General features: G+C 48.1%; 3 protein-coding genes across 5 annotated transcripts in view; 1 reads left to right on the top strand and 2 right to left on the bottom strand.

Moving 5' to 3' along the window:
• The window catches only part of LOC114043384 (matrix metalloproteinase-28-like), a 53,554-nt gene extending 29,739 nt beyond the window's left edge, over window positions 1-23,815 (top strand). The window contains exons 8-12 of one of the 2 annotated variants that reach the window (XM_027862489.1): window positions 13,935-14,176; window positions 14,739-14,846; window positions 19,005-19,101; window positions 19,630-19,882; window positions 20,624-23,815. In XM_027862489.1, coding sequence (XP_027718290.1) covers window positions 13,935-14,176; window positions 14,739-14,846; window positions 19,005-19,101; window positions 19,630-19,882; window positions 20,624-22,169 — 2,246 coding nt within the window. In that variant the 3' untranslated portion in view covers window positions 22,170-23,815. Of the gene's footprint in view, window positions 1-232; window positions 1,570-13,934; window positions 14,177-14,738; window positions 14,847-19,004; window positions 19,102-19,629; window positions 19,883-20,623 lie in introns of those variants that run through there. The other variant, XM_027862488.1, reaches the window with a different exon arrangement.
• CUNH17orf50 (chromosome unknown C17orf50 homolog) lies at window positions 815-11,005 on the bottom strand. The gene is made up of 4 exons (XM_027861864.1): window positions 10,934-11,005; window positions 3,081-3,451; window positions 2,521-2,678; window positions 815-879 (listed from the first exon to the last, which is right to left on the bottom strand). The coding sequence occupies exons 1-4, from the start codon at window positions 11,003-11,005 to the stop codon at window positions 815-817; spliced, it is 666 nt and encodes a 221-aa protein (XP_027717665.1).
• Window positions 23,816-23,935: 120 nt separating the features above from the next.
• The window catches only part of LOC114043387 (ras-like protein family member 10B), a 12,764-nt gene continuing 9,151 nt past the window's right edge, over window positions 23,936-27,548 (bottom strand). For both annotated transcript variants that reach the window (XM_027862492.1, XM_027862491.1), the window contains exon 4: window positions 23,936-26,779. In XM_027862492.1, coding sequence (XP_027718293.1) covers window positions 26,509-26,779 — 271 coding nt within the window. In that variant the 3' untranslated portion in view covers window positions 23,936-26,508. The remainder of the gene's footprint in view (window positions 26,780-27,548) is intronic.

Raw genomic sequence — 27,548 nt, 5'->3', positions numbered from 1 at the left:
TCTAATATTCAGGAAGCCCAGAATAGGGAGGAAGTAGGGATTCATAATTCCCCATAACATAGACCCAATGGCTCTTTTCTCTGCTGCCATTCTCCTCTCCCATCCCTGTCCCACCTGCTAAAAGTGACCTTCCTCCATTTCTATCCCATGTTTTGCCTCCCCATCCTCTTTGTCCTTGCTCCACTGCCCATACTAGTTCTGCCATCTTGGTTCTATCTCTCTGTTCCCACAGGAAGTCGATGTTGGAGGTTCCGGGGATCGAGGTTACTGAAAGGTTACCCCCAACTATGCAGAGCAGGAGGACTCCCTCGTCACCCAGATGCAGCCTTCTTCTTCCCACCCTTACACCGCATTGTGCTTTTCAAGGGTCCTCAATACTATGTACTGGCTGATGGAGGCCTACAGATTGAACCCTACTACCCCCGAGGCTTAAGGGACTGGGGCGGTGTCCCCTCAGGGATCCAAGGGGCACTGCCTGGGCCTGAAGGCTCCATCCTCTTCTTCCGGGATGACCGCTACTGGCGTTTTGACCAGATCTCACTGAAGGTGGTAGCAACAGGCCAGTGGGCTGAAGAGCTTCCGTGGATGGGCTGCTGGGACGCAAACTCTGGGGGTGTCCTGTTCTGAGCCTCTTGTATGATCAGTCAGGACCCTCATGCCCAGCATTATATTCCTCTGCCATGGAGAGGGGGTGTGTGGGAGAAAATCATCATGGTGCCCAACTCCTCAGTAGGAGGAACTCTGTGGGGTTTTCTTGGAGTGAGAAGAGGGCCATGGATTGACCACTCTCCAGCTAAAGTGTCCAAAAGGAAAGTCAAGGAAAATGGAAGGAACACGGCATGACGCTGCCCCAGTGGACACTATTGTAATGGATATATCCTGAATAAAGAGAGAGGAAAGGAAAGGAGCCAGAGTTGGAGAGGAAAAGAGAAAAGGATGACTATTCGAGATACAGAAAAATAATGCTCCCCAACCCCACCCTAAGCAGCCCTGGAAGGGTCCAATGGGAAGTAACCGCGGCAGGGTCAGGTCTCCAGTTCCTCTAAAGGCAGGGCAAACTTCAAGGGTGGAAGACTAAAATCTCTCTGTGATTCAGGGTCAGCTGGGCACCTTTCCCTTTGGCCCCTGTTGTCAATCATAATAGCACCATTCTTTAAGGCGCGCCCACACACACACACACACACACACACACACACACACACACACACACACACACACACACACAGAGCATTCCTTAAGTCCTAGGCCCCAGAAATAGCTGAGATTCTTAGTGGAGGAGGCTGATTCTCCACCCAACACTAACCCTGCCTCCAACCACCAGTGTAGGGCCTGCAATTAAGCTGCTGATTCCATTCACCCTCCCTCCTCTAATGTCTGTCCCCAAGCTCTGGGTCTGCCTACTGGTATTGACAAGTTTTCCCCTTTGCGGACAATCCCCAGGGAGGGGAGAGAGACCTACTGGACAGACCATTGTTCCAAGAAACAAGACTTGGGTTTAATTCCAACCACTAGAATTTTCTTTGCTTTGCCTCATTTTCTCACTGTGTATAAAAGGGAAAATAATCTTTACCCTGGTATAGATTTTGCTGCCAGAAGGCAGGGTAGGAGGTACCTGGAGCACATGCCTAGTTACTAAGGTGGGGGTGGGAATCCATCGGAGGTGGCTTTGGTTCAAGGCTTAGTGAGATGTGGCAGGGGACTGAGCTCCCTGGACACTGACTCATAACTTGACTTTCAAGGGACAAATCAGATTAGCTTGAAAATCAAACCTTGGAGAAAACTCAGAAAAGAGGCAACCCCCTGGCCTCTACTTGCCTTTTCCCAAGTGTAGCTAGGAATCCAACACACACACACACACACACACACACACACACACACACACACAATGAGGCTGTGATTATGGAAAGACTGAGTATTATGGGTTGGGGCAGCAGCTAGGGATTTTCAAATTGTGGCCAGGATTTCTTCTGATCTTTCACCTGAAACATGCTAAGTGTCCCCAGCCCAGGGGGTCAAAATGTCAAGGAGAGGAACAGGATAGAAGATGCAGGGATGCAGGCTTGACAAATCCCATATGGCCTGAGCAGCATAGGTGGGCTCAAAGTGTCAGGGATAAGGGTTCATTGCCTCATGTGTGGGCATATCAAAGATACCTTGCATCAAAGAGGATAACTAAGTTCCGGGAATCGAGTGTGTTTCATTTAGGAGCTAAGGGATGGTGTCTTAAGTGCTGGATATGGCAGTTTAAACATGAGAGATAATAGGACCACAGATTCAGAGCTGATTTAGCGGCTATCAAATCCAGCTTCCTCATTTTACAGGTGGGAAAACTGAGGCCCAGATATGACTTTCCCAGGGCCGAACAGCTAGTGTGAGGGAAGATTTGAACCAGAGTCCCCTCTGCCTCCAAGTCTGTTGCTTTATTCACTCCACCATTCTACCTCTTACAGATGAGGGCTCAGGCACCACCTGACATGGCTCTACTCCTTCCACCCCATATCTAATTCCCAGGAGGCTCACCACCCTCCCAGTGGTCCAGGATACAGTGCTCAACATATCCAGGGTCACAGTGCAGAGTCTCACATTTCCTGCAGAAGAGAATCTCACAGCGGGAACAGAGCCCTTCATTAGACCGCTGCTTCTCCTGTAGACACACCTCCCCCGGCAGGATCCTCTTCCTAGTGGTTTCAGGATGGAGAGAGGGGAGGCTCAGCATTGCCTTGTTCAAGCCAATACCAGAACCCTGCTCCTCTGGGCCTTGCTAATCTAAGGGACTTAAAAGGAGAGATTCCTCCTTCTACCACCACCACCACCCCTATTTTCATACAGCTACCCTATATGGAATATAGTGAAATAAAGAGACTCAAACTTATGATCCTATGAGGAGGACACCCACCACATCCTCCACCCCACCCCACAGAAGCCTACTGTTTCCCAAGACTGGTAGTATCCTTTGGATTTTCAGCACTATGAAGAAACCAAGGAGTACCTCATTCCTTTCTCTCCAATAGCCCAACCCTCTCAGATATCTCCAGAAAGAGGAAGAATAGTTCGGAGACCAGGCTCCCTGTTCTAAGCACCTGTCCATGGGGAAGGCCAGATTGGATAGGAGGGTGAGGGGACTGAGCCAGGTCCAGAATCCACTCTCGGAGTGCCTCAGGCCCGACACATCAGGCAAGCTGGGCTCTTGGCGGAGCGGGCAGTAAGACACTGAGCCCTTGTCTTTCCCGTCGCCGTCCTGAAGCTCCTGCCCAGATTCCCAGTACTCTGCCTCCTTCTGTGAAGTTTTCTCTGCCTCATCTGAATCTTTCTCCTCTGAATCCTCCTCCTCTTCATCGTCACTCTCCTCTGCCTCTTCATCCAGGAGTTCCCCTGGCTCCTTTTTCCACAGAGGGATCTTCAGGCCTAGGAGGTAGGAAAGGAGAAACCTCAGTACTATTTCACCCTTAGCCTAGCTTTTCTCCGTGAAGATTTCAGGCACTACAAGAACTCATGATTTCTACCATGACCACAAGTCAAATGAGAAGCTCTGGGTAATTAATGCATCCTACTTTTGAGACATTTTCATTCAGAGGCAGAAATCACAGGGATTTCACCTCCGTCCACTTAGCGTCGACCTTAACGAGTGCCAAGAACTGCTGACAAGCCGTAGACACATTTGTAGGACTAGAGATTCAGAGCTGAGAGGGATCTTCAGCCCTCTTATCTTACAGGTAAGGACACTGAGGCTCAGAGAGGTTAAGCAGACCTGTACATAGCTAGTAAGATGCCAGTTGCCAATTATCTGCAAGAATAGAAGGATAGATAGATAAACCTTTCCCCATACACACGCACACACACACACAGTCTGTGACATCTGTCCCCTTCTTTTCTATGCTCACTGCCACTATATTTATACAAGGCTTCCTTTGTGTTATTATTGCTCAGTCATTTCAGTCAAGTCTGACTCTTTGTGACCCCATTTGGGGTTTGTTTGTTTTTTTGGCAAAGATACTGGAGTGGTTTGCCATTTCCTTCTCCAGCTCATTTTATAGATGAGGAAACTGAGGCAGATAGAGTTAAGTGACTTATCCAGGGTCACACAGCTAGTAAGTGTCTAAGACAAGGTTTGAACTCAAGTCTACCTGACTCCAGGCCTGGCATTCTATGTACTGAACTACCTAGCTGGCCCAAGCCTTATTACTGGTCAGTTATTAGAATAGTCTCCCAACAGGTCTTCCTGCCTCCACTTCCTTCTCCAATTGAACTCTCATCTTATAAGAATTATTTCTTACATTCATAGATTCTATCATGACACTCCACTCTTTTCTTTAATCTTGGAAGGCGGGATGAGGTACTCTTTCCCTTCCCTCAACTACCCCCTCCCCCATTCTCTTTGGCTCAAACACCAAGTGATGAAAAATGAAAGGGATACGAGCATCTGTTGCCTGTCTGGGTTCGGTTAATCTGGGATGAAACGTTTGCTCTGAACAATCTTCAAGTAGGGTAATTGAGAGGTGTCTTGAGAGTATGGTTGCCATGGTGACAGCCCTCTAACCCAAGTTATTATAGGAAATAGAACTGTGTGTGTCAAGGAGGGCCCTGTTCACTTCTTCCCCATTGCCCTCCTGCCCCACTCACCGTTACCCCGCTTGTCCATTCTTGAGCTATTTCTGTGCCACTTGGGGAATTCCTCCCCACGCTCCTTACTCTACTTTAGGCATGTCCCCTGTCCCATACTGGAGAGCAGGAGTGACAAGGACTTCCCTCATCCCTGCATCTCTTGATTTCATCACCACAGCTACTATTGGGTCACAAAGAATGGAGTTAGAACCTCCCCCTCCCAAGAGCCTTAGACCAGGAAGGGCCTCCTTTATTTGGGTGCCTGGAAAGCCCATGCCCCAGGGTCCTCTTAGTTCCCTTCCTCTCCCTCCTTCCCATCGTTTTCCTACCTACCATGCTCTCCCTATCCCTCCAAATTGTGCCCCTTTTTCTCCTCCTGGAAGGAAAATGTTCCCAAGTGAAGGAGAATGTGAGAACCTGAATAAGAACAGGACACAAGCCCAGCCTAATTGGTGGCCAAACAAAAGTGTGGAGCTTAAGGGAAAAGGGGAAAGATCTCTGGTGACATGCCTAGTCTTCCAACAGGCTTACCTGTGGAGTGAGTGATCTGTGTGCTGTCCTCTCTTTCAGGAAGCTCGAAGGCTGAGGTAAGACAGACGGACAGACAGACACATCCACACACACACACACACACACACACACACACGGAATCCCTGTCCTAGGGCAACCCCATCTGTTATTTCCAACAGAAACTAAGGGAAACAATTACGGAAAAACCAACAAGTATGTGGGGGAGGCACATATATAGAGTTTCCCTAAAGTCAGCACAGTTTTAAACTATTAAAGCTTAAAACTGCACAAAAGACTTTTGAAACACCCTGTATATACCTTCTCATATATGCTGATTGGATGAGTGGTGTGAAACAACAGATATAAATAATAGAATGTAAGCTCCCTGAGGGCATGGAGGAAAGAAACGGTCTGTTTGGGGCACAGTTTTGGACCCAAGGGGATAGGGACTATATGTCTTTGTGACCCCAGCACCTAGTAGAGTCCCTGGTACAAAGTAGGTGCTTAATAAATGTGTTTTTGGGTTGGAAACAACTGGGCAGATGATAGATGAGAGAGAGAGAGAGAGAGACATATATACATGCAAACACATATTTATGTGAAATATTATCATATTAAAGGTATAGGAGGAGGAACAAGGCAGAGGGAGAAAAGCCACCTCCTCTTTTTCTGTCTTCGTTTGCCTCTTATGACCAAAACGTCCAGAAATAGTTTCTATTCTTCCCTCCATCCTGATTTCCTTCTTGGGCTCTGTGCTGTCTAATGGTTTTTCCCTCCCCTCCCCTTCCTCTGTTTCTCTCTTGTTGCTGGGCCTTCTTTCCTTCTTTGGACTCTTCCTCCACATCCATTTCTTCTCCATGCACTTTTCAAGTTGTGAGGGCCCCAAAGTAAATGAGCATCAATTTAGCATTGTTGCCCCCAATTAGGCAAAGATGTTCAATATGCAAAAACCAAGGAAGATAGTGATCATCACCAGACATGAGATTCTTCAGTTTAAAGATTTATTAATGAAGCAAGAATCTATTATTTTTGAAGTTCCGTCAGCTCCAGTAGGAATGCATTCACACATTCACCCAAACTTACCCAGACAATTGATCATTTAGTCATTCAGTCACACATGCATGCACAACCAATGGTTAGTAGACAGGTAAGCTCCCCTAAGAGATCCAAGTTCTCCCTGCTTGGTGTTGCAAAGCCTTCTATTAGTGGAATAGACAATGGCTGTCTTTGAGGCACTGCCCTGGAACTTTGGAGATAGTTCTTCCATGGGGACTGTCAATACTGAGACACTTTCCAACTGACTCTGGCAATGGCCTGGATTGCTTTGACCACACACATAAGGTGGAAGCACAACGAGCTAGGAGTTTTGAAAGAGACAAGATGGAGAGAAAAATGGCAATTGAGGATGCTGCAGAAACCATGACTAATTCCTACAGCTTGCCTTCACCTGCACTGGTGGAAAACTTCGGGAATATGTTCCTTCTTCCTCCTCATTCTGACAGCTACTGTGATTCCAAGAGGACAATTCAAGACTTTGCAGGTGACAAATTCCTTCACTCTTGTCTTGCTAGGAGGAGCCAGAGGCATGCAGAGCCCATGATGGGCTTTCCCGTTCATCTAAGCAGCAATATTGCATTTCAAAAAGCCCAGCCTGGTCCTTAGGCACTGCTGGACTGCTGGTAGTCATCCCATGGATGGCTAGTGTCCATCCAAGCATCATGATGAGTGAGAGTTATCTCTCTCTCTTCCATCCCAGTGCCTGTGATGGTGAAAATTAAACAGGCAGACCTTCTGATTTCATGTTCTCACTCAGGAGGGTGAAGAGATCAAAAACAGATTCTATTTGGAGATGGGAAATGGTGGGAAATGTTGTGCTCCATGATGCCTGTATCTAATGCTTGATTTTTATCATACTTTTTTACTAATTTAATTAATTAAACTTTTTCTTTTAACTGCAAACTTGAGGCTGAGGAATTTTGTCAACCAATGCCAGGAATTAAGAGGAAACCTGGATTTTTCAGTGAAGTTAAGATACATGAGCCAATCAATGAGTGTAGAGTCTTGGAGTGTGCCCCTCCCCAGTGAATTTGTGGGATGCAACCTTTTACTGCAGAATGCTCCCATAAGCCCATTTCATGGGATCCTTTCTATTCAGAAAGTTCTATTTGGCATTGGCTCAAAGATCCCTTTGATTAACTCCAGTGCTTTCTCTCTTCTGTTAAGTTGTCACTAAGCCTGGGACAATCCCCAGCTTTTGTCTCCTCCTCCTCCTTGTGATGTTCTTTTTCTTTATTGTCTCAGACCTCCATCTGAGGCAGTCTCAAGCTGGGTGGAGTCCTTGCCTACGGTTGTTCTCAGCGGGTGTTCTTTCTGTGGTCACCAGCCTTTTATCCATTTCTTGGCAACTCAGTAACTTGGTGATTTTCACAGAAAATTTTCACACAGGCAACATAACAGACACAACATATTCCCACAGTCGCTGAATTTCTGCGTAGTATTTCATTTTCCAGACGGAACTAAGAACATTCCCATGGTCTCCATGTTTCTTCCGACTTCCGTAGAAATGAATCAGATCCATAATTCCTCTCATGGTTGCTTCCTTATTCCGTTAATAAAATTAGCTAGTTCAGTTATGTATTTAATCTATGCCTCTAAGGATTGGGGCGGGGGGGGGGGGGGGGGGTGGTGTAGCATCATGGAAAAAGCCATAGGACCTGAGTTCAAATCCTGGCTCTTCTGTGAACCAGCAGTTGTTCTACCTGCCTGACCCTCAGTTTCCTCATCTGTAAAAATGAAGGGTATTGGACGACTCTGAGGTTCCTTCCAATTCTAAATATATAAGCCTATCAACCCATCTCTGTCTGATACAAATCACAACTCCTTTACCACATAGTAAATCATTCAAAGGACCTTTGGTTTCAGAGACAGGGTTTTTTTTTTTTCTTACACAGGATAGATCACAATCCATCCACATTCTCTAACCCTGTGTGACTGTTGTCCATAAACTCTCACAACTCCTCTAAAATTGGTCTAGCCAACGTGATGGGGGGCCTTCCTTTAGGATGCAGGACGTTATGTGAGCACTAAAGGGGCACATGGACTTGCCCATCACTCACACCTCTTCTTACTGATGATGAACCTTTCTGGTCTTAGTGAGGCTGGTCGTGAGATAACAGATCTACAGTCTATTGCCAGGCCGGTCACTCAAACCCTTCCTGCTGGTAATACCCAATAATGATTGGGAGCTCCTTACAGGCAGGGACTGTCTTTTGACTTTCTTTGTCTCCCTAGCACTTAGCATAATGCCTCCTATGTCCTAGGCATTTAGTCAATGCTTATTGACTAACAGCTCTCCGTTGTTCCCTTGGTGATGCTAATTTATATGTAATAGGTTGACTCACCCATGAGGTCCCATTAGAAGCTGCATATAGAATACAGAAAATAAAAGCCCACAGAGCTAAGAAAGTCAGCAGAAGTAAAAAAAAAATTATATATATATATATATATATATATATATATAGCAGAAACAGAAAATAATAGCAGCTGCTTTGAGCTGAGCCCATTTGAGACTTAGCAGTTGATATGGGGAGCTAATCTGAATGGAGGAAGACTGTGATAGTGGGAGCTGATTGGAGATAGCAGAATTCCCTGCTGTTTGAAACACTAACTGGGGATAGGTGTTTCTCTCCAGCACCATTACCTGCTTGAGAGAGGGAAGGCTTATCTACCTTGCCCTTCACTGACCTCCATGGTTCAGGAGGGGGAAAACATCTCACAGTCCAGAGGGTTAACCTGATGAGCATTGCAGATGCAGAACTGATTTTCTTTGAAAGAGTATAATGCTACCCCAGCACCAAGTCAAGGGAGAAGACTAGGGAAGCTCTGCATATTCCAGGCTTAAGGTTGCTGTTTACTTTAAAAAAAAAAAAAAAACAACTTAATTCTACACCAACAACAGAATGGAGAAGCTGAGAAAGAGAAACAATAGGGCCTGGCAGGTGACAAAGGATACAGACTGTTCCCCAAAGAAACAAAGACATCTGGGGCTCTAGTCCAGAGACATAAACCCAGACACATGAGTTTTTCTGCTCATGTTATGTTTCTGTAAGTTTGTGCTCTCTCCTATGAACGCTACATACCTTGCTGGTAGAGGGTGAACAGGTTTATGGAAAAACTTATGATTATTATAGCTTTGCCTCCTATTTGTAAATGTTTCCTAATTAAAAGTTAATGGTGTCATCTTGGGTGATTTGTTTAAATGGGAAGCACACCAGTGGGGATAGTTGTGAGTAGTCAAAATATGTCTCCCTCAATACCAAGGCTACCCCCTAGGACTCTGAGAGTTGCAGCAATATGCCACCCTTTTGAAGAATCACCCTAACCAACCATCATGGGTATAGCTGCAGTGAGTAAACTAGTCCCATTCTAGAAAGAAAGAGTCTAGAGAAAGCTGGGAGTCACTTGTACTACCCAAGTGGAATAGACAGACCACTGGTGATTCTCACATTGGGAATATTGGGTTCAGTACCTACTTATCCTCTACTTTCCCAGAGCCTGAAGCCCTGGAAGTATCAGGCAGATGTTGAGAGAGTCCTGCTCAGCATAGACCTTTATATAGACCTGCTATATATTCACAGGAAGCAGGGTAGGAGAGTCAGGGAAGGGTTAATCCTCCCCAAAGTGTATGGGTCCTGAGTTGGGTCTGGAAGGACGAACACATGCAATCTGAATAGGCAGAAAGGAGAAGGGAATTCGGCAGGAGGGAGAGAGTCTAGTTGTTTGTTTGTTTTTTTAAATCAGACAGACTTGGTGAAGAGTGACCAACTGAGAGAGACAGAGACAAATAGCCAGGCAGAGACAGACAGAGACAGACAAATAGCTAGCCGGTCAGAGAGGCAAAAAGATGAAGAGACGATATGTTACCTACAGAAATCTTCTCAGACCCTGCTTCACCCCTTGAGTTTCTCCCGTTTCCAACCTCTCCCCCTCTCTCTTCATGCCAGGCCTTTCTACCACAAGTCAGAAAAAAAAAATCACAACAATCTACCAGATGAAATTTACTTACATGTATCTCAGTAGAGGGGGTGAGTGTCCTAGGTCTCATTCTCTTCTCTCTGTACCCCAATCCAGGGAGCAAGGCCAGTCAGAGCCTGCCAGTGGCTACCCTGAAGGGGTTAATAGGGAGTGTTTGTAGCAGCCCCTGTCACCTAGGAGAGGAGAGAGCTCCGAGGCAAAGCCCAGCAGGAATGATCCAGCCACCTTGGGTAGTATTGGGGGGTGGGTGGGGGGGGAGAGAAGGAGGGTTAAATTGACCAGGGCAGCTCCTAGGGGAGGAAAGAAGGCCAAACCCCCCCCCCCAACCTGTCCCTTTGCGGTGATAGCGGGTCCTCAGGATGGCCTCAGCAGCCAGAAGAGTGAGGTAGTTACCAGTTAACTAAGTGGGAAAGGGAGGGATAGAGGGAAGGTTCAGGAAGGAATTCAGGAATCCAGTAGGCTGGGGGGGAGGTGGAGTTGGAACTCGTTTTGCCATAGAGATGGATCCTGAAGAGTGAGCAGAATGGGGAGAATGAACTTCTGAGGGGGTGGGTAGAGAGCGAGAGATAGATTAGAGAGGCCAGGATCAGCATAGAAGCAGCTCAGAAGGAAATCTCCCAGCTTGGTCAGCCTGAGTCACAGCACCCAGGGATCGCCCGGTTGAAGGAACCAAGGGAAGGGAAAAGACCCCAGGCTTGGCTTAATAGATCAGGAACCAAGGGAGAGGAAGCAGCATTGGGTCTGACCCATAGGTCAAGACTTGGAAGATGAGTGGAAGGTCACTCGCCAGCAGCCCCTCCAGGTCCCAGCCCAGTGGCAGGACAATGCCTGGACTCCCAGATCCTCCAATCCGCAGCATTCGACCCTTTAAGTCCAGTGAGCAGTACCTGGAGGCGATGAAAGAGGACCTAGCCGACTGGCTTAGGAATCTCTACGAGCTGGATATTGACACGGCCAACTTCCTGGAGACTCTGGAGACTGGCCAGCTGTTGTGCCAACATGCCAATGCAGTCACTCAAGCTGCCCAGAACTTCCTGGCCCAATCTCCAGCTTTGGCCCAGAAAATTTGGCTGCCCAGGTCTGGGGTTTGCTGCAATGGGGCAGCCCAGCCACGTACCTTCCAGGCTCGGGACAATGTCTCCAACTTCATCCATTGGTGCCGGAAGGAGATGGGCATCAAAGGTAAATACCTCTTCAGAACCCACCCTGAGACAAAATTTCTTTGGGGGCCAAAGTAGGATAGTGGGAAGAGCATGGGGCTGGTACCTGGGAGACCTGGGTTCTAGCTCAGCCAGAGGAAACTAGGTGCCATAGTGAGTAGAGTACTAAACTTGTTAGAAAGAACTAACTTACCAGTTTTTTTCTTTTTAACAAGAGCTGAACTTGTCAGGAAGAGTTCAAATCTTACCTCAAACAATTACTAGGCAAGTCACTTAATTTCTCACAACCTCAGTTTCCTCATCTATAAAATGGGAATAATAATACTCTACCCTATCTACCTCAGTGGTTGAGGTGTGAAAAGCCCCTTGCAAAGCTCAAAGTGGTATACAGATGTCAGTATTATGTAAAGAGCCCCAGACTGGTAGCTGAGAGGCTTGGTTTCTAGTAATTAACTAGCTATATGACCATTGGGAAGGTAGTTCATCTCTCTGGGCCTTAGTTCCTTTATCTCATAGGAAGCAATTAAAAAAAAAAAACCATTGAAATGATTGCAAGGTCTCTGCCCTACCTTGCACCCACTGAATGTCACTGCCTCTTTCAAAGGTGTTAGATGTTATGAACTCCTCACAGTCAACATAGCCGAACCCCAGGAGGTCAGGCTCCAAAGCAGATTATCTCCAAAGACTTAAGCCATTGCTGCTCCATCAGCTCCGGAAAAACCCAAACAGAGCAAGCCAAAGCAGGCTGCAATCTAAGGGTCCTCATTCTTCTCTTGGGGCTCTGTCAGTGTGAAATAACAATAAATCACCCATATCTAATACCCATGTCCCTCTTCCTCATACCCTTGATGCCATTTCAAAAGTGGGGGGAAAGAAAGGAAGCAACTGTTTCCTGTAAGGCCCCTGAGGGCAGGAACTGTCCTTAGTTTCCTGGTTGTAACCTTGGTGCTTAGCAGCGTCTCATACGTCCATCTGTCTGTCTGTTTCTATTCATTTATCTGCCCGTCTGTCTGTCTCTGTCTATTTATGAATTTACCTATCTGCCTATCTGTCTATCTAGCCTGCCTATCTATCCATCTCTATTTGTTTATCCCTATTTCTATCTCTATTTCTATTTATTTACATATTAACTATTTGTTTATTCATTAATTTATCTGTTCATCTTTATATTTACTTTTTCATCCATCCATTTGTTAATCTATTTATTTACTTATTTGTTTATTCATGTATTTCTTTTTTTTTCTTGTTTTTTTTTTGTTTGTTTTGTTTTTAGGCAGTTGGGGTTAAGTGACTTGCCCAGGGTCACACAGCTAGTAAGTGTCAAGTGTTTGGTCTGAGGCCAGATTTGAACTCAGGTCCTCCTGACTTCAGGGCCGGTGCTCTATCCACTGCACCACCTAGCTGCCCCTCATGTATTTATTTCAAGAGATGCTGGATCTGTGATTTCATGGAAGTTGTGGTACTGTGGAAAGAGCACAGAGGACCTGGTTCAAATCCTGCCCCTGATGCTTATTACCTGTGAAACCTTATGCAAGGCACTTATCTCCCTGGGCCTCAGTTTCCACATCTGCAAAATTAAGGGGTTGGACCAGATGATCTCTGAGGCTTCTTCCCATTCTGCATCTCTGATTCTATCATTTACCTATTATCTGGGGGTACTGAAAGTTTAAGTGACTTTCCGAGGGTCACACAGCCAGTATGTGTCAGAGAGCTTGAATCTAAGCCTTCCCGACTGATGGCCAACTTTCCATCCACTATATCTTGGTGTCTTACACTTAGAAGACGCTTAACAGCATCTTCTAGGTGCTGTTAAAAGGATGCTAACAGCAAACAGTCATTTGTTAAATTAAATTGAAAAAAATTGAGAATGTGAAAAGCTGGGATGAAGAGGGTACCATGAGAGGTTAACCCTTTTCTTGATATAGCCCTATAGCCAATCATTTAGGCAATCTGCTACTTCTTAACAAACCCCATCCTTTTCTGTCAAGTGTAACTCATTTTATCTAGTCCTCTGCCTTCAGGCTGAACTGAATATTGTGCTCCTAGGGGCTTTTTTCAGATGGGTGTGGGTTGGGGGGGGTGAACATATATTACACCATTATGAGGAACTCCCAGTGTAGAAACCTCTTTCACTGATGCAGATATAATACATCTGAAATTTACAGTCTTAGGGAGTTGCCTATGGCACTTTCTAAGGCTACATAGTCTGTCCATGTTTACAACAGCCAGAATAGGTCAGGGGCAAGACTTGGAACCAGATTTTCCTGACTCCAAGGCCAGGACTCCATCCTAGGCTCTGTTCCCTCCCACCCAGGAGATAACATGACCCAAATGTTCAATGACCAGAGGTCTCTTGAACTTTGAAACAGGTCTCAGTTTCCCCAGCTGTAAAAATAGATCTCCAAGATAAAGATGTAAAGGTGACCTCCCAAGTCTCCCCCGACTCTGATATTCTAGGAATCTAAGATCCCATTTGTCTTGCTGAGCCCTAACCCTCCCTTGAGAGCCTGACAATGGGGTCACCGCAGGAATTTCCCCTTTTCCCAGACGGGCTACTCTTCCAAGAAGGGAAGGGAAAAGGAGGATGAAGCTAGTCACTCCTATTCTCTCTTCCTCTCCGGCCTACAGAGGTGCTGATGTTTGAGACAGAGGACCTGGTGCTTAGGAAGAACGAAAAGCATGTGGTCTTGTGCCTGCTGGAGCTGGGACGGCGAGCCTGGAGGTTTGGGGTAGCAGCTCCCACCCTAGTACATCTGGAGGAGGAGATTGAGGAGGAACTTCGGCAGGAGCTGGCCCTGCCCCCACCTGATCCTCCTCCACCAGCTCCCCCTGCCCGCCAAGCCTGCCATTTCAAAAACTTGGACCAAATGGTGAGGGATTCAGGGAAGGAGGAAGGGATAACGGCATACATCCCTCAATCCTTCCTGCCCAGTCACCCCGTCTCCTCTATCACATGACTACTGTGGGGGGAGGTGCCAAGCTCCAGAGCTGAGACAGCTCTTGGGGTGACTGATCTCTCCAGCTTCCCAGAACCAGAAAGGCAGGGGCTCTGGGATCTAGTCACTAATTCTGTCACTAACTTGCTGTGTGAGTGTGACCTCAGGCAAATCATTTCCCCTCCCTAAACTCTATCTGTGAAAATGAAAGTTTTCTAAAATCCCCTAGAAATTTTACCCTCTAATTTATCCTGATCCTCCTGGAGTACTTGGTAATGAGTGCTCTCCCCTCCCTCCTGCTCCCAGTTTAGGTCCCAACTGATCTCTTAAGTAAGCCTACCAGAGAGACCTAGCAACACTCCGAAGTTCTTGCCCTCCTTTTCAGCCCTGCATGTGTGTGAGAGAAAGAATGGGATGGAGATCAAGTTTAGAGAAGCGGTCCTAATGGGGAACACAGAGAGTCCTGCAGGAGCTCACCTGCTGTCTTTCGTTGCAGGTGCAGAACCTGGTGAGTCGCTGTACCTGCCCCGTGCAGTTCTCCATGATCAAAGTGTCTGAAGGAAAATACCGAGTAGGGGATTCCAACACTCTCATCTTTGTCAGGGTGAGTTCCTGACTGAAGGCAGGTGGGAGATGGGGTGGGGGGTGGCCTCAAAACCTCCCTCTGTTTCCCCTGGTGAGGAGACTTCCTCAGCCAAGATTGGAAGGTGCTTTAGCACAGACTCTCACCACTTCTCCTGGACTGAGGTGGGAAGGGGTAGGGATGAGAGGGAGTCCCCTGAGGTAGAGAATATGGCTAAAAGGTCATCCTTTTAGATTGCTGGGGAGTGAGGCAACTGGGGGCAGGTAATATAGCTACACTAAGGAGAAGAGGAGTCACTTTCCCCAGTATCTTGTGGGGGAGGGTTGAGTAATATTTCTGCTAGCGAGTCAGGAGCTTCTTGGATAATTCCTGAAGACTCCTGACCTAATTGAGAGGGGTGTGAAGGTCCTCCAACCATGTGGCAGCTGCATCAAGGTGCCCGTAGGAGGAGTGTTAGCCAACCCTGCCCACCTGGACAGAAGCTGAGCTTAGAGATACAGGGACAATGGTACTGACTTCCCACAGTGCCCTCCTCCAATCCACCTTCATGCCCAAGGCAGAGAAGGGAAAGATCCATGTGGTAATAGGTGAGCCTGGAAACATGCTTCCTGATGGGATAGATAGATAGATAGACAGATATAGATATAGATATAGATATATAAAGATATATGTAGATACATACACACATACATACAAATATATGTACATATATACATATGTGTAAATATGTCTATATATGTATTTATGTAATGTGTGTGTTTACGGAACATGACCCCTACACACCCTGAGCCCAAGGACAAAGTTGGAAGGGCAGATACACCAACAGGAATAATTCCCAACATACTCTTTGTGTGTGCATGTGTGTGCGCGCGTGAGCCCAAGTGGCAAAGACACAAGGGTCCCTTTGTAGTGATGAAGAGATATGTCGATGATCAGGGGTCTGGGCCACAATTCATATTACACGTGAGGGTACAAGGTCAAGGCAATGTTGTATTGTGAATGAACACTGGGTTTGTAGACAGTGGTATTGTGTTCAAATCCTGAATATTTCCTAGCTGTAAAACCTTGGAAAAATCACTTTACCATTCAGAGCCTCAGTTTCCTAATCTGTAAAATGAGGGGGATGGTCTCTGAAGTCCTTTCTAATTCTAAATGTGTCGATGAGAGAATTGAGGCCCAGAAGGGGCTCATGACATTGCCCAAGGTCACTAGTCAATGTCAGTCTGGCCTCGAGTCCAGGGCTCCCCCTGGACTCCAAGGCCATCGTCCTTTACCTTTACCCCATCCTCCCTAGGCCTGGGGTTAGGGAAGGAGTCACAAGTGAGGGTGGTAGCAGCTGTCCCAGGGCTCCCAAGAACACTAGGTGGAGGAAAGCTAGGGACCAGTGATTCCTTTCTGCTGTGTTTTCTCATTTAACATTCAAAAAGCACTTACAAAGTGCCTACTATGCGTTAGGAATTGTACTAGGCAAAGGTGAAACAAAGAGACAAATGAAACAACCCTTACCCTCAAGGAGCTTACACTCTACTGGGGGTGGGGGGCAAGACAGCACTTACGCAGAGAAACAAATACAAAGTATATGCATAACAAATACCGTGTGGGTGGAACCCTAACAACTCGGGGAGGAGAGCATTAGGAAAGGCATCATTGGAGGTGGGACTTGAAGTAGATACTAGGGGCTTCCCTAGTACGAGAGGCAGGGATGAGAAGAGAAGGGAGAGCAGCACTGGCATCGGAGCCAGCCTGTGCAAAGGCATTGAGACCAGAGGAAGATTGTCATGAATGAGGAACACGGAAGTGGGTCAGTTAAGGCAGGACCTGGAGGGCTTGGTGAGCGATATGGAACCAGCCTGGAAATACAGGTTGCAGTGAGATTGTGAAGGGCTTTAAATGTTAGACAGAGGAGCTTGTAGTTTATCCTAGAGGCAACAAGGAGTCACTGAACATTTTTAGAGCCAGGGAGTACCACAGTCAGAATGGTGTTTTAGGAATATCAATTTGGCAGCTATGTGGAGGATGGACTGGAGAGGCGAGGGGCTGGATATGGAAAGAGAGGCCAGGCAAGAAGTGATAAGAGCCTGAATTTGGGTGGTTGTGGCATGAGTGGAAAAAAGAGAGCGGATACAAGGTGGTGTAAAAGGCAAAGCTGACAAGATTTGGCAACTGATTGACTGTGGGGTTGAGGGAGACTTCGAAGAATTACAGAAGATGACTCAGAGTATTGACCTGGGTGGCTGCAATGATGGTGGAATCCTCGGCAGAAATAGGGAGGTAGGAAGGAGGAGAAAGGAGGAAAAGTTTCCCTTCATAAGGGCTGAGCAATAATCAGCTTTACAAAGTTCAAGTACGCCTTTTACCACAGGCTGAAAGGCAGACCACCAGAGAGGGCTTTCCCTTCTTGAGGTTTTATTTTATTTTATTTTATTTTATTTTTGGTGAGGCAATTGGGGTTAAGTGACTTGCTCAGGGTCACACAGCTAGTGAGTATTATGTGTCTGAGTCCTCATTTGAACTCAGGTCCTCCTGACTCCAAGGTCGGTGCTCTATCCACTGTGCCACCTAGCTGCTCCTTCCCTTCTTGAGTCTTGACACAAGCAGCTGTAACATTTTGAAATCATAAGTGCCATTTATATAGCATTTACAAATCGATTTTATGTTCATCATCTCATATTCTAATACCTTGGTGAGGTAGATCCTATGGGTATTATCACTCTCATCTTACAGGTAAGAAAACTGAGACTCAGAGAGGTCAGGTGACTTGTAAGCAAAGTCATAAGGCTTGTCAAGATATGGGATTTGAAGTCAAGTTCAGCATTCTTTCATTGAATCAAATTGCCCTTTCATGAGAGCCAGAGAGAGATGTTGGACAAATTCATTATCAAGTTTAAGCAGAGAGTGGGAAATCAAGGGTGGAATTTACAATACCTACCACTACATGAAATGTTGAAAAATGGCTGTTGACCTCGAGAATGGGTATATCCATGGGAATCTACCCAACAGAGCCTACAGAAGAAGGAGGGAGTCCTTGAACTGTATTTACTGATCCCTTGCAGATAAGAGTATTCTTTCACAAATCCATCTTGTAATATGCATCCATAGCTAATGTGGAAATACGTTTTGCAAGAAATATATGAGGGTGTGTATGTCTTCCAATCCACTGGGGGCAGAGGACTCTGGGAATATGTATATGTATATGGAGTATAATATTTCTCGCCTTCTCAGGGGGTAGGGAAAAGAGTGGAGGGAGGGAGAAATTCGGATTTTAAAATAAAAATAAATTTTAAAACAAGACTGGTATGTATACATGAGATGCAAGCTGGGAGGTCACATGTGTTGGGATGTCCCTTAACATGATGTACTCCATGGTAGCACAGCTCAAGGCAATGCCCCAAGTCAAGTTTGGGTGGGCAGTGGTGCTCTTATCTGGAGCAGCCAGGTGACCCAGTAGAGGGAGTACTAAATCTGAAATCAGGAAGACCTGAATTCAAATCCAGCCTTATACACTTATTACCTGTGTAGCTTAAATCACTTAGCCCCTGTCTCAGTTTCTTTATTTATAGATGAGGAAACTGTAAGTAGTATAATAGCACCTACTCTCCAGGATTGTTGTGATGATAGAATGAGATACGATATTTATAAAGTGCAAACTTTAAAGAGCTATGTAAATAGTTGGTGGCGGTGGTCAATCGTTCTATGTCTGACTCTTTGTGACCCTCTCTGGGGTTTTCTTGGCAGAAATACTGGAGTGATTTCCTTCTCCAGCTCATTTTACAGATGAGGAAACTGAGGCAAACAGGGTTAAGTGACTTGCCCAGCGTCACAAAGCACTAATAGTGTCCTAGGTCACATTTGAACTCAGGTCTTCCTGACTCCAGACCTGCTGCTCTATCCACTGCACCATCTAGCTGCCCATATAAATGGTAGATATTATTATTTATTGCTCTTTTCCCGCCTAAAGCATTATATCACAAATATGTGTTGAAATAAATGTCTATTGAAAGAAAGACATACAGAAACATGTGATGCAAGCTGGGAGGCCACACCTGTTGGGATGTTCCTGAGCATGAGCCCAGGTAGTCTGTGGTAGCACGGTGTTAAGGCAAAGCCCTGATCCAAATCTTGCTGGGGCACTGGTCCCCTCATCCCTCTCTCCTCTAACCTCACCTTTATCCCTGGCAGATCTTGCGAAATCATGTGATGGTCCGCGTAGGGGGTGGCTGGGACACACTAGGCCATTACCTGGATAAACACGACCCCTGCCGATGTACCTCTCTCTGTGAGTCTCTTTCGGCCACTGAGGTCACTTCTACACCTATGCTCATCCTCTATGTAACACGATGTAAGGGATAGGGGAGGGGAAGGGATAGAGTCCTGGGACAGGAAGCAGGACTAATACCCAAGTATTGAGGAAGGACTCGGGGCTAATAGCCCCTTTCCCGAGAAAAAGAGAGACTGGCTTCTAGAGAACTGCAGGGCGGAGGTCTGGCTGGGAGTCATTGTCTCAGGTGGTTGAGAGTCCAGAAGACACACCAAAAGTAAGTGGGAAGCTGGGAGAGGGAGTGATTGAAATGCCAAGAGTCACCACCAGGTGGCACCTAAACACTTGGCTAGATGAAATGATGGTGCTTCTATCTGGTAGGGAGAAGAGAGGGTCCAGCACTTTCTTTGGGTCTCTATAGCGTGGGAAGTGGGATAGGGAATAGAAGGGAGATGATGGGGGGGGGGTTGGACAATATCAGCAGATGCTGAGTCCTCTTTTTCTCCTTCTCTGCTTCCCCACTCCTGGGGGGGATTATTTTGGCAGCTCACAAGATGGGCAGCCTCCAGAAGCCACAGATTCCCCCAGTACAGCATGAGGTGAGAGTACAAGGGGGTTCTACACAACCTCAGCCCATTCTGACCGTCAGCCGCTCCCAGAGTCCTCTGCCCCCAGTGGATTGGAAGACATACACACCCCCAGGCCGTAAGCTGAGACCTCCCACCTCCTGCTCCCCAAGACCTCACGATAGGTGGGGGGCAGGTGGGGGGTCTCCAGGAGAGACAGCTGCACCTCAGAGGTATGGAGGGGAAACAGGAAATATTCCTTTCTCCCTTGGCACCCCCCCCCCCCATTCTCAGGACAACTCCCTAATTCTCCCCAGTCTCCTTTTCACCTCCTTCCCATTTCTCTCTACACCCCAATCTTGGACACTTGATTTTTTGCCTTTTCTCTGACACCCCTTCCCCTCCCCTGCCTCATCATCATTGAACAGGAAATGTTAGAGTTACATGAGACTCTTAGAAGTCATCTAATCCAGCTTCCTCAACTTGAAGATGAGGTGTTGACTGACTCAAGTTATCGGTAGAGTCAGGCTTAGATTCCAGGTCTGACCTAGCGCTGTTGGCTAACGCTCAACTCATTCAACTTCCTTGGGAAGAGTCAGAAAGCCAGACCTGACTAGTCTTCTAATTCTTTCCCTTCCCAATGGGGAAAGTAATGGAAGTGAGGGGGTGTGAGAATATTGAGCCTAGAGAAGTGGAAGGAGAGACAACTATCATATTCACATCAAAGGGAGAAGGCGGTTATTTTAAGGGGTGGAGATTAGCCAATTTCTATCCAACGAGCGACAAAACATGATGAAATCAGAGCTGAATAGATTTTGCTGGATCTTTCTCATCAGTGAGCAAGGATGAGAGGGTGAGGGTCCCTCTTTCTCCAGAATAAGAGAAGTCTTTTGGGGGTTGAGGAGAAGTCATCTTCTCCAGAGGCAGGAGGTTGGATGAAACTATGCCACTCGAACCCCCTGACTCTATTGCAGGATCCGGGAAAGATCAGCCACCCCATCCCGTCAACTGTCACCAGCTGGAGATGTATCCCCCAAACCCCAGTCCTCACTCACACGGACTGGACGGGATTTGCAGCGGGTTCCTTTAGGACAATGGAAAGGCAGATACTCACCTGAGGCTCCCAGGGGAGGAACCCCTACCCACTGGAGCCCTGGAGAGATGGGTACCCAAGGAAGCTTCGTCACTGATCCTATTCTTCAGAAGGTTTCAGCCCCTGAGATGGCTCCTAAAGAACCACTGGGAAGAGTTCGCTCTACCCTACCTGGTTCCTCCAATCTATCTAAGCCCTTTACCCTCAAACAATCCCTTCTGGGTATTGGGAAACCTTCCCAGGATCAGGCACAAAGAGTCATTGCCTCCCAACTTAAGGACCCTGGAGCTGTCCGATCTTCTTCCCCCATTAAAGGGGTCACCAAGATCCCCATCTGCTCAGCTCCCAGCCACCCACTAACACCAGGGGAGAGTCCCTCAGAATCTGGAAATGGTATCCCAGCTCCCACGACAGAAACAGGGAGAGACCCCACAACCATAACGGTCGGAGCTGGAGGAAGAAACACTCCTCAGTCTAGAAATGGAAGTCAGTCCCTGGAGGTGAGGTCAGGAGGCCAGGATCAGACACTGGGAACTGTGACAGAGGCTGGAAGAGACCATCCACCCAGGTACCAGCATGGAAGACAGACATTCACCACTCTACCCATTGACAAGGCCAAGGAACAGTCACTCTACCAGAACCTGGAAGATGAGATCTTGATCAATACCAAGGTGCTAGAGGCAAGAGGAGCCCACCCAGAACGGCATATTCCTCGAAGTGGTGTATATGTCCCCCACCCCGGGGCACTGTGGCCAGTACCTGGGGCTCTTTATGATAGTGTCATTCAAGAACTGACTCTAGAGCCCCCAGCCCTCCTCAAGGTGGACATGGGTGGCTGGGGGATGCCCATCATGCATACTCCTGAGCTAGACCCAGCCCAAAGCAAATGTGACTCAGAGGGAAAGAGGAACTTGGAAGAGAATGGGGTGGGGAGGAAGGCTGGTGCAGGGGTCAGAGGCACAAAAGTGAAAAGAGCACCAGCTCCAGGACAGCAGGGAGGCCAGTCCGGGGCTCCAGTCCCTGAGGCCAATGGCAATGAAGTATCTCAACCTATACCAACCTCAGACTTGGAAAAGTCCAAAGTACCCATAGGGAAAGGCAGGAGGATGTTGAAGAAGCCAGAGAGGATACCATCCATTTACAAGCTAAAGTTGAGACCCAAGATCCGACCTCGTCGAGACCATCGTCCAGAAAAGCGGCCCTCCCGGATTCCCACTCCCCTGGCCTACCGCCAGAGCCGAGCCAGGGTGCCTCCTACCTCCCCTAGATTGAGGGGTCGGGTAGGTAGTGCAGGAGATGGGAGTTCAGTGGATGAGGAAGAAATCTCCCCATCAGAGATTAGCACTACCCTGTCCACTGAAAGCCTGGGATCACAACCCGCTGGTCCATCTTGGCTCCCACAGGACGATGAGGAGTCTTGGGTCTGAAGTGGAATCCGAACGTGGTCCACCCCTCTGCTCAGTGTGTGGAGGTGGGGACAGGGAGGGACAAGGGTATGATATTGACGACTTTCAGATTTCTAACCCTTCCGCTGCACCCCACTCCACTCCCAGAAGGTGGGAGGTTTTCCTCCCTCCACATTTTGCCCCAGGGTTCCCGCTAAAGAGGCCAAAGCTGAAATATTGCTTCAGTCCATTCCGTTGTGCAGAGGACACAAGTCCTCCTCGTTTTCATACTCCATTTTGGAAGGTGGCAAGGGAAACTTCCAAACCACTCTACAACTTCATGTGACTCCCACTCCCTTCCTCCAACCAGGAGCCAATTCCTGACCTTCTTACCTTTAACTCCACAGACCTCTGGATCAAGCCTGAGTCTCCGCTCCCAATTAAATTATTAAAGCTACAAGTGTTTTTGGAGCAGGCTAATTCATATGTCCTTCTCTCTCTGAGTTTTGGGCTGATAACCAAGTATAGAGTCGTAACCAACAGGAGGCAAACTCCCAGCTTTGTCCCAGGACACTGACATGGGGAGTCATGTTTACTTCGTCACTTCTTGGTCTTCTGGAGACAGGGTGTAACCACCCTCCAGTCACCATCTTAGGGTATGGCACTGTTGAGGGCCTGCTTCCCCCTTCAACCTTTGACAAAGGCAAGGACAGAGACTCATTTCTGTCATACTTGAAATTTGCCAAAGACTTTTCTGGATTACAACTTTGTGAAATAAGTATCACAGATGAGCAAACTGAGGTTCATAAGAGTGAACTGACTTGTCTATGGTGACATAGTTAGTCGTGGAGCCAGGACTGGTACCCAAGTCTCCTAACTCAAAATTGGGTGCTCTTTGGAGTGTCCCACACTGCAGGAGGGGGGCTCAGGGACCTCACCCAAGAAGTGGTTGGACACGTCACAACCTTGGGAGGAGAAGAAGGTGAGAGTAAATGGGTAGGGGGATTTTTCTGTCTACCAAGAATTGAACATCTTCACAGCAGTTTAAGATCTGAATATTTAAAGAATTCAGCTCATAAAGTCACTCAGCTTATAAAAGAGGCTATGGGCTGGTCTTATAGGTGGGTCTGGGGAGATGGAGAAAGAATCAGAAGAAAAGTGCTTGACATAAACAGGATGGATCCAGGTTATACATCAGATTATCATAGGATTTAGACCTCAATGAGACTTTAAAGATAATCAAATCCAACTTGAAGAAACCCAAGGCCCAGAGAGGTTAAGTGATTTGCCCGAGGTTACACAGCTAGTAAGAAGCTGAGTTGGAATTTAAACCCAGGTCCTCTGGCTCTAAACCTGGTGTTCTTCCCTTTACATAGTACTGTTTTATAATAAGTCCCCCAGAGGAAGAGTGAAATGGGAAGGGGTAGACTGGTTTTGAAAACTAGGAGATCAGACATCCTTCTGGATGCCTTGGATGAAGTATATGGGTAGGGGATGTAGTTCAGATAGACTTCCATCCTATGGATCTCCTTCTCTGAAATTCTTACTAGCTATTCTGTATGCCCCTCTTTAAATACACTAACCTCGAATTTCTGTCCATTGGTTGAGCCCAAAGGGTTGGCACTGGTAGCTAGGTGGTCGTCTGTTCTTTGGAAAGGGTCTGGGCTCTGTCTCTTCACTCCTAGAAACCTTAGGACTCCAGGAATAAGCCCCTTCCCCCACCCCCACCCCTACCCCCACCTGTTCCAGTATCATCCTCCTACCAAAGATAGATCCAACTGACTCCTCAGTACAGAAACAAGGGAAAATAACTCCCTGATTTTTTTTTTAATCCGACTTCCCATAACAGCGCAACAAGCTTTACAGACACTTCCAGACCCTATGGCCGGAAACCCTGGAGAGGAGGAACAGAGACTGGAGGGAGGGTGAGGGGGGATCCAAAAATCCAAAGAAGCAAAAGAAGGCGCGGGAGAATCAGTCAGGTGATACATTCGGATAGCTTCCACCAAGGGGGTGTGTGGGGCGGGGAGGAACCAAAGGCCTTGGTCCCCCTGCCCACCTTTTCAGAGGATTCACACCCATCCAGGGAAGATACATTGGAGCTAGAATGTGACAGGGGCAGCCAAGATATCACTCTTCCTTCCCATCTCTGGTCCCCCTGAATGAGGGGCAGTGATATAAGGAAAGGAGGAGGTGAGGCATTCTCGTTCACCCTCCCAGCCACCTGAAGGGGTGGGGAAGGGGAGCCATCTCCTCTGTTTCAGAGGGAGGCTCAGAAAGGGAGAGCAACTTGTCTAAGATCACACAGCATGTCAAGGACTAGAATCCAGGAATCCTGGATTGCCCAGCATTGGGACTATTACAAATCTGTGTTATCTCTCTAGGGGAGACTGGGGGACCAGCTGGGGAAACAGAATACCACAGGCCCCTCCCAACACCCTAGATCCTAATGATAAACTCACCCATATCCCCAGGGTCCTTCCCAATCTCAACCCTATCTGCAAACCTCACCTTGGACCCAATCTATCTTGTCCTGCAAGCTGAGTTCTCAGGCAGAGTCGACTTAGACACCCCTGGAGAAATGCCATCCCACTGTTTTACCACTGAATACAGATCTGTGGGGTTTAGCTTATTACATGGTCTACCCCTTGGTAGGTGACACAGCATATATGTGGGGACACAGAATGACTTCTCTCTCCCTCTATCTGTGCCCCCCCAGCTCTGAGAGCCAGCATCCTAGCCCTTACATTATTATTAGCGTCATTTTCATCGTTATTATTGTTATTTCTAAAAAACTGACAGTGATGAGCTCCGGTGACAAGAGGTAGAAATCCGGCCAGGGAGCCGGCAAAAATGGGGAGAGGGCTGAGGCCGCAATGGGGAAAGAGGGCCAGCCAGAAGGAGGAGGGGAGCTCCCAAACAGACCTCCATCCCAAGGGGAGGTTGGGGACAAATCTAGGGAGGGGGGGAGGGATCCCCATGCTTATCTCAATTCCTAGTTTTGCTTGTCTGGGATTTGTAGGAGGAGCTAAGTAATCAGAGAGGCAAAGACAGCAGGGAGAAGCTGGGCAAATTGAGCCTGTGCCCAGGTGTCTGAGGGAGGCCTGCCCTGTTTGCCCTTTCCGTGTTGGGGAGGAGAGGAGGACACACTCTACCCCATGATTTGGCCTCCTGGGGGTGAGCCCAGCCACTCTGGGGAGGTTGTCCCATCCACCATCCATGCCCTGCAGGGGACTCAGATGTCCCAATTCTAAAAGGGCAAAAGGATGAAGAAATTGATGCCGTGGGAAACCTGATCTTGTTTTTGCCTTTTCTTTTTTTTGGTTCCAAACTGTCTATTAATTAAAAGTAAAATATTCAAACCAAAGGTTGATCTGGCTCTGGGGGTTGGAGGGTCAGGGAAGGGAGTACCTGAAGGTACCAGGCCATCAAGTTAAGGCTGGAAGGTAGGTGAGTTGTGTCTCTGGAGGCTGCTGGGTGGGAAAAGTCTACCTGGAGAGAGAAGGGAGGGGGCAGCTTCACTTTTGGAGGTTCTGCCCCCTTCCCCTCTTGCTGACCTGGGACTGCAGCCCCATGACCCTAGTCCCAGTGAGGCCATCGGTGTTTCTCTGCCCTTTTACCCCCTCTGGTGCTGTGCTGAACAGGCCTTTGGGATGACCACACAGACACACACAGACCTGAGGCAGGGAGATGGAAGAAGGAGAGCCCTATGGAAAAGGAGAGTTCAGGGGATTGGGGATGGACAGAAGGTAGACATCTACATAGAAGGAAAGAGGGACAGACAGACAGAAATGGAATGGGAAGACTTTGGACAGGGATGGATTCTCAAGATGTGACAGCCTTAGGCCAAGGTGGCATGGATTCACCAAGAGGCAGGGGTTCCCTCCAACCCTGAACCCCCAAACCCAGAGGGCAGCGGAATCGGGGAGGGGGAGTGTTTATAGGCTACATTGTGGAGTATGGCTGTCCTAGGAAGACAAATGTTAGGGTGGGGAGGGACTAAGGACTGGGGATCCCATAGAGGCAGTTATGAAACACTTCCCTTACCCCCTTGACTCACACCAGGGTAGGACAGAGTAGTTGGGGGTGGGGGGAGTGTAAGTGTGTTTGAGTGTTAGGATGCGCATCAGGCCTGTGCTGGGCTGCAGGTTCTAATCCCCTCCTCATCCCCATCAGCACCCCTTCCAGCTACCTCTGAGGACCCTCCCCCCACTCCCAACAGGGGCCCTGACCCTCAATCCTGTATTGGCCACTATAGCCAAATGCCCCACCCTGCCACCCTCGGCTGGCTCTGTTTCGCATCTCTGCCCCTGCCTCCCCCCCAGCCAGGGGCAGCAACCTTGGCGTGGCCCCCAGCCCCGAGGGCGGAGGGGGAGGGAGGTCACATGATGGTGCAACGGTTGCGGCGCAGGGCCCCCTGGAAGCGCAGGGCTGCGTGCACGTGTTTGCAGCGGGCGCAGCCCACACTCTTGAGCAGCTCGCTGAACAGCAGGAGGATGTGCCAGTTGTACTTGGCCGAACACTCCACGTAGCCACACTTCCACGTCTTCCGGACCAGGTGCGACACGTTCCAGCGCGGGATGACGCGGCCCCGCTGCAAGTCGCGCTTGTTTCCCACGATGATGATGGGCGTCTCCGAGGTGCCGATCACCCTGGGCGCCCCAGCGCGGGGTGGGAGACAAGGAGGGTAGGAAGGAAGGGGCAGAGCCCATGGCAGAGGGGAGTGGGAGCAGAGAAGGGCAGGCAAAACCGGCTTGGCCTAGTCTTCTCCACCCACGTTCCCCCACCCACTCCTCCTTTAAGGAGTCCCAACCACAGTCTGGGACACCCCTCCCCCTAAAAACAAAACAAAGCAGCCAGGAGGGGATAGGGATCAGGAAAGGGACGTCATGTGTAACCCTAGTGCCTTCTCTTCCTGTGCAATTCGGGGAGGCTCAGAGGCACCAGTCACCCATGGAAGCCTAGTCCTTTTTGTGTTGTTCCCAAACTGTCTAGAAATTTAAAAAGAAGAAAAGAAAAAACCAGGGCTGGTTGGGCTTGAAGATGAGGATTGGGGAAAGGGGTGACTGTCAAGGACTAGTTCACCAAGTTAGGACTGAAAGGTTAGGTTAGCTGGCCCCTGGAAGCCAGTGGCTGGGACAAATACCCTCAACCTCATGTGCCCTACCAAGAACCTTGGTACCGCCTACCATCCTCCCCTGTACTCAAAGGAGAGTGTATGGCATTGCTAGAAGAAGTCCTACTAGAGGGTCCTGCACTTTACAGCTATGGTCGGGGGGAGGAGAAGGCTCTGACTTTACCCTTCAAGGGAATACTTTAATGTATAAAAAGTCACCCCAGGGAATTGTTGGAACCTGGGATGGAAGGGTTCAGTGTGTGTGTGTGTGTGTGTGTGTGTGTGTGTGTGTGTGTGTGTGTGTG

This window comes from Vombatus ursinus, unplaced genomic scaffold (genome assembly GCF_900497805.2).
Source record: "Vombatus ursinus unplaced genomic scaffold, bare-nosed wombat genome assembly UNPS02014768.1, whole genome shotgun sequence".
In the NCBI taxonomy this organism is placed as follows: Eukaryota; Metazoa; Chordata; class Mammalia; order Diprotodontia; family Vombatidae; genus Vombatus; species Vombatus ursinus.
Note: the sequence above shows the minus strand (reverse complement) of the source record. Positions and strands in the feature narration are given on the sequence as shown.